The following is an 11,301-nucleotide window of genomic DNA, read 5'->3' on the forward strand; positions in this document are numbered from 1 at the left end:
AGCATCAGGGGATAAAACTAAAAGATTACTATTTGTACTTATGAAGCAAATAGCAGCTTAATTAAATCGCCCATCAAAGTCATTCTGACACCTAAGAGGTAACGTGCCCAGTGCTAATAAACCATATTTGAGACCTGCCGACGTAGTTCAGATGACTTCTTCAAATCACCATCTCAGATGGCCAAATTACACAGTGGGCATGCTTCACCTTGTCTATGCAGGGCTGCCGGAAATCCCTGTATCATCAGCTCTTAAAGATGAAAACTCTCCATGCCCAGGACAGTGTCCTCTGCTTTGGGAACAAAACAAAGAGCTTTCTTACAAGGTGATGACATCGTGGCAAGTGGCCTGTAAAATCCTCCTGTACTGTCTTGGGACTTGTGGAGGAGGTCTCGGGCACAAAGGCCCGCTGCTTCTTTTCTTGATGTCTGTGTACAGCACAGTCTAGCCACTAGGGGTCTCTCCTCTGGAGCACAAATTGCTTCTCTGTCCCTTGCGGCCTTTAAACACAAGTTTGATGCTAATTAGCCAGCAATTACTTATCCAATGCAACCATGGAGAAGAAATATTGGGTTGGCCAAAAATTTCCTTTGTTTTTTTTCTGTAAGATGGCCCTAGTAGTGCTTAGTTGTCTTTAACTTCATTTGAAACAATTTTGTTAGATTGTATTGTGACAGCTGTCACATCAGTGTGCATTTAAAAAAAACTTATCAAATTGGTGAATTTTTGTGTAGCCACTTTAATATTGAAGATGGAAGAAAATACACAACATTTTCAGCATATTATGCTTACTATTTCAAGAAAGGTAAAAACACAGCTGAAAGACAAAGATTTGTGCTGTGTATGGAGAAGGGGCTGGCACTGACTGAATGTGTCAAAAGCGGTCTGCAAAGTTTTGTGCTGGAGGTTTCATGCTGAATGATGCTCCAGGGTCTGGTTGAGGTTGATAGTGAGCGAATCAAGACATTAATTGAGAACAATCAACATTATACCCCGAAGGAGATAGACAGCATACTCAAAATGTCCAAAGCAAAAAAAGTTAATCGGTGAAAATGAAAAATATGTCTTTTATTTTACAGAAAAAACTTCATGGACTTTTGGGACCACCAAATAGATAGTTTGTCAGTTGGAAATACACGCCACAGAGAAAAAGAAACCGGAAAAGGCCTAAGGTCACAGCCAGCTCATTAGTCACTCTTGTACGGATCAGAGAAAGCACCCTCCACTCCCAGGCTGGTCCCGGGGAGATCCTGCAGCCCAGGAAGGCATCACAGCTTCACACACATGGTCAGAGCAGTCCTCGTTTTCCCTGAGCAATAATAACTTGAAAGAAGTGTGAGGGCAAGTGGCACTGACATCTGGGAGGAGAGCTTTCTGGGCTGGGGGGGAAGGGTGCGGGGGGCAGGGGGTGCTGAGGTTCTGCTATAAGGAGAAGGCCACCCCAAGAGGCCACCCTCTTCAAGATGCCTCTGCCTCTTTTTAAATGCTTTGAAAGCTCAGTGAAGCTTGGGATAGAACTGATGAATACTCATTTATTTCATTTCTTCTACTTCTTGAGCTCAAATCCTATTCTCTCATAGTTAAGAATAGCATCTTCATATTTGCTGTTTCTGGCCTGACACATAGTAGGTTCTCAACAATTACTTCTAATTGATGATAGTTTTGTATTTTTCATAAATAAGCAGTGAAGTGCCCACTTTTATTTTATTTTTGGATATTCAATATTGAAGTGAAGCAGACACAAAAAATTTCCAGAGCATATTAGGGTGTTGCCCAAGTCCACTGCCCTGCCCTTGATGTTGGAGCATGGCAACAGGATCATCACAGGGACCTAGCAAACTGTACAATTAGAATTATACAGTGCAGATCCAGTCTGGGTGCTAAGCATACTGTTTGGTAAGAATAATTCCCGTATCTGTAAGAATCAAATGAAACCATGTGTATTCACATGTTTTGTACATCGCAAATCATTCCAAGAGCATTCCAGGATTGCTATCGCCACCATTCATGACAGTGGGCTAACACAATGTCATTACTCTCCTGAGAAAGGCTGGCTGGAGTTACTGTAAAAGAGCCTTGGGCTGGGACCCTGGGTGGTGTTCCCACTCTGGTGATGATTCGCTGGGTGTTCTGAATACTCAGAACACCTCTCAGTGACTCGGTTTCTTTTAAATAAAATCAAACCTACTGTACCCACTCCTCATCCTTTAGATTTTGCTTTTGCTTTTGCTTTCTTCTCTGTCACTGATTATAGTGTATCGTGGAAATTGGCAAAGCCTGACAGAATTTACAAAGGCAGAAGTCCTTGCTATGATTTTCAGAGGGGGCTTCCCATGCCCCTCACCCACTGGTGGGCCCAGATTTTGTCTTCCACCAGTTGGGGGCGCTGGAAGAACTCGTAAAGGCCTTCCAGTTCTACAATTCTGCATGTTTTTGTTCTTGGTGGCAATCAAAAACAGGAAGCATGTGTTTAGCATAAAATCTGTTTTCTTATAATTCCACACATGGCTGAAATGCTTGCTATGTAAATGACAGAGTACAAAGTCCTACTTAAGCCCCGTCTTTGCTGAGAGCTCTCCTTGGGGCTTGAAGTGTGAGGGCAAGTGTCCCTCCAGTGTCCCTCTCTTGGGCACACTGGAGCCACTGATCAGCCGCTACCATACCCTTCCTGGAACTATTATCAGCGAACAAACCAGCTGTCTTTCACATGAGCGTATTGGAAGTGCATTTTTAGTGAATCACTCTGAGCTTTCCTGGAGCATCTTGGTCACTGACACCATGGGACATTGTTCCCTTGCAATGGTCCCCTTTATGGGTGGTGGGTGACAGAATGACCAGATTGACACAGCCATACATAAGCTCTGGTTCACCTGAATTTTAACAACAGATTGTTCATTTAATGTCATCGCTGACTGTGAAAGAGAAGGTTTCTCGATAAAACATCCCTGTGCCCACTGGGTGGGCATTAGCTGTGTGCTCCAGGTCTCCTAGCAACTGGCCTGCATTTACAAGCCCTTCCAGCACGGTTTCAACATCAATACCAGCTTGCATTGCCATCCCTCGCCCCTCACAGAATCAACTCAAGGGCATAATTTACCGTAATTTTGTCTCAGCAGAACATTAACGTCACAACTGTACTCCAAGCAGCATTTGCATCCCCTTTTCACATTAGACAAATTTATAAATGAGATGGTGTCGTTAGGGAAGAAAATCGCCTATCCCTTTCGGGTATTAGAGACAGCAGGCTGTTCTGAATTACCCTTTTCTAATGTTCTGGAACGTTCTTTAAGACCTATAGCTCTCATATGCCTGTAAGCTGTTTACCAATTGCAAAGATTCGTCAATTTTATTTTATATATGAAGAGATACATAAACTGTGACTGCCCACAAAATGCTTGCAAGCCCCGTGTGTGGGAGCTTGGCTGGGCAGCACACTGATTCTCTGGGCTCTTGCACCGAATGTTTTGCAGGATGAGTCAGGCTGCCAAAGCTTCTGTTCAGGATCAGAGAGGGAGGTGGAGGGGAGCGTATTTATGGGAAAACAGTAGGAATATAATCCACCTAAAGAAAAACAACACTTTGCTTTTAAAAAAAAAAAACTTGTTTACTTGTCAAGGAGCATCACAGAATTAATTATACACTGGAAACCAGTTTGACTACAGTGTACTTAAGAGAGAAAAGTGCCGAGGCCAGAGAGTTTATGTGACTTTCTCAAAATGACATAGTTAAGTAGTGGGCACTCCAACCGGATGGCAAGCTTAACACTTTGGTTTTGACCCACATGACTCTGCCTCCTGGCAATTCTTGTGTCCTGTCCCTTCTTAAACTGACTTATCCGTGTGAAGAACGTATAGGCAGCCACATTGGTGCACATGAGAAAGCTCTTTAAAGTGGATACATTTATGACAGCGTTACAAATTTATAAAACAAACAGATCGACTATTATTTTATAGATGTGAGATTTTTGATGTGGTCACAGTATACTGGGGGGATTCAAAAGCTGACACAGAGTTCATCTTTTGGAAAGTATTTTAAGGATGTTGTTTTAGGAAGAAATAAATGCAGCTTCAAACAACAAAGCAGATTTTAAAGCCACAAACATGTTTCTGGAGAGAATGTCAAAATTAAAACCATGCAGCTAGTCTTCTTTCATGCATTGTCTTTACCACCCCCGGCCACTTGATGGCAGTGTTCCTCGGAAAATCAACCTGTAGAACCAGCTGCTGCATTCCAGGGAAAAAAATCTGAGCCAATGCAGATAAAACGTGACCCAGATAAAAATCAAAAATATGGATGAAAAATTGGGGGGGTTTATCCACATACACCATATCTTTTCTGATCCCATTTTCCTATGATGAATTTTATGTGTTCAGAATTAGCCATGAGTTTAAGGTGTTATAGACTGAATTTCAAGACACAAATGGCCAACAAATACGTAAACATAAATTAAATATTATTTGGAGGGGTCGTCCGTTTATTGTGTGTTTTCACACAATGGCATTAGGAACAGCACCTAAAATAATAAACTAAAAGGTTTTGTACTGTGTGTTTCCAATTTTTTTCCAGACTGTTATTGTCTTACAAGTCTCTGCATTTGGGTGTGGGAAAGCAAGACCAGCTTGCTTCTCATGCTCACAATTTTTCTCATAGGCTGAAAATATTCCCTGTAAGACCAGAGTGAGATTTGCTGAGTCTCATCTAAAAAGGCGTGAAGCCACAGATGGAGGTTAAAGCAGCAGCTACCGTCTGTCAGTCAAGGCCGCAGGCAAGACTGTGAAATCAAAGATTTGTTCCCGCTTCCCCTGCTCTGTTCCTTTTTAGTGTCTGTGTGCTGCCCCGTGATAGCTCCAGGCAGTAAAAGAGGTAAAAGAGCTAGGCTCATTCTCTCGCTCTTCCTTCCATTTCTTGTTCCCTCCTAGGTGGATTTTGTATTTTACATGAGGGTTGTAAGCTTTCTGCGAATCTTAAAAGAACTAATGTCAGCCACCTACAGGGGAATATTTTGGGACAGGCATGCTACGTACACCTAACTCACACAGCTAATAGCCCTGGCCTAAATCTATCTGATGACTCTGGGCTTGGCTGGCAGCCCTCCCACCACATACCACAACTCAAGAACTATTGAGTTGTTATTCTGTGTCTGATACTGCGATACACGTGGGCAGAAAGATGAGTAGGATGCAGCCGCCGATCGCAGACACTTTATAGTCTAATCAAAGAAGTCAGACAAAACTGACCACACAACAAGGCAGAGTAGAATATGCTGTGAGAGAAATACAGAACACAGGAGGGGAGGGGCTGGCGCACGGTCGAAAGCAGCACGCGCTCTCACCTTCTGGTGTAAGGAAAGATGATCGTTAAACATAACCTGTGATCGATTCTTCTCCATTGGCAGTCTGGATGATGACTGTGGTTCTCAAACTTTGCGGTACTTCAGAATCGTCAGGAAGACTTGTTATCTCGCAGGCAGCTGGGCACCCTCTTTAAGTTCTAATTACGTTTGGGCGAGACCTGAGAATGTGTTTGATGTGAGTGCTGCTGGTCCAAGGGCCACCCTTACAGAGCACCGGCTTCGTGGGCGCTGCAGAATATTTGCCAGGTTACAGAAAGCCACGTCACCCTAATGACTGCACTGCAAAATACCTCCCAAGTCCCTCTTCCTTGATTGTTGTTTCCATATTTCAATGATCAAGAATATCAGATAATTTTTTTATCTGGACCACATGCCTGTTTGGGATAAAGAGCCATTTTACTGTTGAAAATGTGGTGTGCATAATAATAGAATAGTGAATTTTAAAATGTGTTTAATCTTCACCGTAGGACTCATTAATTTGAGTATGTTAAACAATCATGATCAGTTAGAATAACTTAGACTGTTGAAAGAAATATACAAAACAATCAAGTTACAGGAGAAAATTTTAAATTATATCGAACGAGTGGACTGATTGTCTCATTTAGTAAATTTTATTTTTTTAATTGTTAAAAGATTTTATTTATTTATTTTTTAGAGAGAGGAGAAGGGAGGGAGAAAGAGAAGGAGAGAGATATCGATGTGTGGTTGCCTCTTGCACGCCCCCAAATGGAGAATCGACCCGTAACCCAGGCATGTGTGTTGACTGGGAATAGAACTGGCAACCCTTTGGTTGACAGGCCGGCATTCAATGCACTAAACCACACCAGCCAGGCGTGGTAAATTTTATTCTTTTTTAAATATCTAAACATACAAGTTATATTTAAGTGCTAGAGCCTATATATATATATATATATATCCCATTTTTATATTTTAGCAAAAAAGAGAAAAATACAAATAGTTAAGATATAAATATGGCTGGGCCATCATTACATTGATAGGGCAAGAAAAGCTAAAAAGCTAAAGTTCAGGACACAAACACTCTCGGGAGCTACTGTGAGGTTGAGGCACCGCACCTACCTGACTATGTAATCTTCAGGCTGGGCCATACCAGTGATGGTGTGCCTCGGCTCTCAGCAGATACCCTACATAAACATCCAGCTTCACCAGAAAAGAAGAAAAAGTCAGGACTCATTCAACGTTAAATCTGGAAGGAGTTTTTGATATCACTGATAGCATCATTTTACAGTTGAAGGAAAGCAAAGTTCAAAGATCAAATCGTATGCCCAAAGCCACCCAGTTGCTCCTTCCCACCCCCATCACACCTAAGTTGCTAGCCGGTGAGTAAATGCCCTTCCCTTCTCTTGTGCCCACACCATTCACACACAGGGACCACAGGGCGCATCGGCTTCTACCAGCCCTTGTGTCCCTCGCTATTGCTCCCCATCTGTTGGCTCTGTCCCTCCAACAATGGCTGCAAATGCCTCAAAAACAGGAGCTGCTTCTTCACCCCTCTCCTGAATTTTCTTCTGATACATTAAGGGACCGATTACATCTATATCTATATCTACATCTATATCCATATCCATATCTATATAGATGGATATGGATATAGCTATATACACACAGATATAAATAAAAGGAATCTCCAAATTACAAAAGCATTCACAATAGCATCTGTATTCTATAGGCTCTTTCAGGTTGGAAGAGCAAGGGCGACCAATTACGCTTTCCTCATTAATGGGGCTTTATTGTGAGGACAAACAGGACGCAGCCTCAGCAGCTGCGCACGCAGCCAGGCCCCACCAGGAGCTCTTCACCGCCTGCTATTGTCCTGGGTGAGCCCGCAGCTCCTGCAGCTGCTCTCCTGATTCAACTGCCTACCCTCTCTGTGCCTGGGGTCCTTCACCTTCAAAGCGGAGATGATAATAACAGTGCCTACCTCATTGGCTTGTTGTGAGGATGAACTATGTTGACATGTGTAAAGCCCTTACAAGACTGTCTAGGGCATAGTCAATGCTAAGAGATGTTAGCCGTCATTATTAATTCAGCATAGACCCACAGATCTCCTTGAAGATGAGGGTCCAGGTTCCTCTGAATGGTAGAGGCTCAACATGGCCCTTTTGTCCCCTTTTGGGAAGTTGGCTTTCCCCCACCTCCCCCTCATAGTTTCTGCTCACTGGTATCATTACTGCCCTGGTGGAGAAAATCAGCTCACTACCCTTCACGACAGAAAAGTACTTGGGAGCAACGGATTCCATGGAAACTCGTCACTGGTGAGCAACTGTTTATTTCAGTGCCAAACAGCTGGAGCATTGAGAGAGGAAATGGAGGACTTATCAGATTGGCTTCCTCACACCGAGACGGTTTCATTTTCTCTAAAAATTTGGCAAGTCTTGACTTAAATATAGCTTGCCTAAAGTGCACAAACTCCGTGGAATGGGAAACACAAATTTCCAGGCAGAGCGGAACTGGCATTTTATGCATAGACCTGTGTAATCCTGCAGGAGCCCTCCTTGGGGTCCGCTGCAGATCTCGCTGAGGTTAACCTTGTTTTAACATTCCCTAAAGAGGGTCCCTTGTAATTAACCCCCACTGTTGAATTTGGAGACTGTCCTGAGGCTTTTTGCTCCATGCGATGCACGTGGCCCTTGGCACAGCATCATCAGAGCCCCGTTAGTGAGAACTGCCTGCTTTTCCCTGTGAGGGAAAGTATTGCATTGCAGTAAAATGCAAATCCACTAACAGCCAACTGCAGATTTACAGCACTGCAGTGCCAGAGGAATCACTGGGAGATGGAATCTCGTCTCCCCGGAAGAGCAAAGCTATACACTTCTCCAGATCTCCCAGGATCCCACCCAAGACTGGCCGTAGCATTCGTGGTGCCCAGTGCGAAACAAAAACGCAGACCCCTTGTTCAAAAACTATTGACTGTCACCACGGTGGCGGGAGAACATTAATCCAAGTACTGGGTCATTCAGAGCACAGAGCCCTGGGCAAACTGCCCAAGTCACAGGCCCATGAAACTGAATTTGATTCCGTGTGTCACTGAAAAATGGCACTCTCCACTGTGATTTGAACACATCGTATGACCTATGGGGAGAGAATGTGAGTGCGGGAACCAACCTTGTTTGTCCAGTTCTTTCAGCCCTGGGGAAAACCACTGGATGGGAATCAAAGTGGAACCACTTTGGGAATCAAAGTGGCATGTGTTGCCCCGGACTGCTTTTATTACTGAGATCATAAGTCCGCACCACGAGCACGCAACTGCGCCCCACCCTCGGCTGTGACTCTGAGGGACACGCACAACGCCCCTTTCCTCCTTGTGCTTTCCGCACTGTATCCAGCAACGGCACCGGCTCAGTCCCACTGCACACCGTACAATCTTGTCCGAGTTATTTCATCTTTCTCTGCCTCCGTTTCCCCACGTATAAAAATGTGGACGACAATTATACCTGCCCAAGAAGGCATACTATGTGAGCAGACACAAAATATTTAGAGTTGTCCCTGGTACACAGTAAACGCTCTCAAGGTATTAGCTGTTATTAACCGGCCACCTTTGCCCAAATTGCACCCGCGCCTCTGTCGCTACCGCCACTCTCCTCCGCACCCCTGAAGTTCAAGTGCGGACGTTTTTCTGTTGCTACAAGAAGGCTTTGGGCTGGCACTTCACGCCCAGTAAGGCCCCAAAATACAGGCATTTGTTTTTATTTCCAAATGATCATAGATACATACAGTCACAGAAAGACACTGACAGTATTGGAAGGTCCTTCGTTCCTCTAAACAAATGCTGCTAAGTGTTGATATAGTAACTATAGTACAAACCTACGTTGGTGATCTTCAGTTTTTAATATACTGGGGTCCTGGAAAAACCGGAGTTAGCTGCAGAGCGTGTCAAAGGTCCTTGAAACAGCCGCCCCCACCTTCCTCCCCTTCCCATTAGTTAGAAAGGCAGGAACAAGAATCCACATTGTTTTGCAAATGAGGGAGCCCACTGGAAAGAGAAGGGAGAATCACAGGGGCCCCCAGAGCTGAGTTCCGGGGATCAAACCTCACTCAGATGCCAGCCAGCCCTGTTTGCTGTGGGGCCACGCATCTGTCTTTCTGTAGGATGGGGCTAAGAATGCATGTTCTCCCTACACTGCAGGACTGATGGACATCGGGAAGGATGCACACTTCAGAAAACACAGTTGGAACAGAACCAAAGGGAAAGGAGACCTTTCCAGAGCGTTGGAACGCCTGGTATCGGGCTGGTATCAAGGATGGCTGGAAATGGAAATATGGCAAAAAACAGGTGTTGAATTTAAAGCTCTAGAAGAAAACAAATAAAAAGTTGAGCTTACTTTGTAACCAGAGTACTACACTATGAGTTATTGTGTGAATTTCTTTCTCTTGTTTCTTTCTTTCGATGATAGATTAGAAGAGAATTGTAAATAAAACATACAAATGTCTTTCCTAATAGAGACGGAGAGTGGGAGAAAACCCTACCTTCAGTTTCAAATGAGTTAATGGATGGGGCCATGTGCTGGCGAGTCCTATTATGTAACTGGGAGCATTGTCAGCCTTCCTGATTATACTCAGGCACCGCAGCTGCAAAGCCTGTCCAAACCACAAACAGGAAATGAGAAAGTAGCTGCCACCTCGGAAGGTTTTCTTGGCCTCCTGGAGATGCGGGGGTGGGGGTGGGGGGGCACGTCTTGAGCAAGTCTGCGTACTCTGCATCCTAGATAAAAGGAGAATGTTATTGTGAGAGTTTGTAAACATGGCCCTTGCCACACGCGTCTTGTTCATTTTTTAAAAAAGATTTGAATGGGAAAATAGTATTTTATTTGCTTAGATCTATGCGTCTGAACACTCTTAAAAAATAAGCATGGAAGAGCTCTTGCTGCAGCAGAAAGATGAGCGGTGATTTCCTCCCATAGCTATTTCTTCAGACGTTTTTTATTCTGAAACGTTATTTTCTTCTTCTTTTCAAAATGATGCTCAGAATCAAAACACAATCTGTATTTAAATTATCTGTCTATTGCTATTCAAGAAATTCTGTGGGCTCAAACATTTACTGGTCAAATTACGCTTATAAGAAACTAGAACAAATACTCAGAAATTGTATACCTGTAATTTGGGGGAATGTATTTAAAATTTAAAAAAATAACTTTTTCCAAGGAGAGGCTCTGTGCCCAGCATCAGGATGGGGCTCCTGGAAATCAGAATCTGTTGCCATGGTGACCAACATGGTGCCTGTGGGCTCTGTGAGGGAGGCTAGTGTGGTAACCGCACAAGCTGCAGTGTTGCCGGATAACCCTGGGAAGGGGGACTGCCACAGCGCAATTCCTAGGAAACCACTATTGTAAAGCGCACAGGTCATGACTTCTTCTTTTACATGGAAATCTACCATTTTAGTATTACTATATGAATCTGATAAAACTGATATAATGGAAAATAAAATTTACTGAGTTTTGAACAGCAGAAATATATTAAATGAACCATATGACATACTAATCAATTTACTTTCAACCATTCTATTTTTTTAATAAACAGCCAGTGAACCACAATTAAATGGCTTACTGTTTCCTCATAACATGCCACATGTGACTTAGTCCTTTTCTTTAATATGTAACATATAATAATTATAAAAGAAGTCATATTGTCATATTAAGTATGGCAATATATTTACGAAGAGGAATTCAAATTCTCTCATTCTTTTTTCCATTTTACACTTTACATTGTCACATGGAGAAATACACCATGCTTCCAGGACAGTAATTTCCGAGCAGTGTGCTGCAAGAATTTTTAAAACATGCAATATCTGACTATATAGTCAGGGTGTTGACCTACTTTCCCTTGGATCATCAAATAAAAAATGACAACTGCCAACACAACAATAGCCGTCCAGTGTGGATGAATCAAAATTATTCCTATTTTTGTCAGATAGGCAAAAAATATATTTTTGG

The 11,301-nt window shown here is 43.2% G+C and overlaps 1 protein-coding gene across 1 annotated transcript in view; it reads right to left on the reverse strand.

The window, feature by feature from the left end:
• ASB4 (ankyrin repeat and SOCS box containing 4) overlaps window positions 1–10,048 on the reverse strand; it is a 70,945-nt gene extending 60,897 nt beyond the window's left edge. The window contains exon 1 of the mRNA XM_037046451.1: window positions 9,839–10,048. Within this exon, the coding sequence (XP_036902346.1) occupies window positions 9,839–9,872 (34 nt within the window). The 5' untranslated portion in view covers window positions 9,873–10,048. The remainder of the gene's footprint in view (window positions 1–9,838) is intronic.
• Between the last annotated feature and the right edge of the window lie 1,253 nt (window positions 10,049–11,301).

The sequence above is a fragment of the Sturnira hondurensis genome, unplaced genomic scaffold (assembly GCF_014824575.4).
Source record: "Sturnira hondurensis isolate 20B ecotype Veracruz unplaced genomic scaffold, ASM1482457v3 Scaffold0005252, whole genome shotgun sequence".
Taxonomy (NCBI): Eukaryota; Metazoa; Chordata; class Mammalia; order Chiroptera; family Phyllostomidae; genus Sturnira; species Sturnira hondurensis.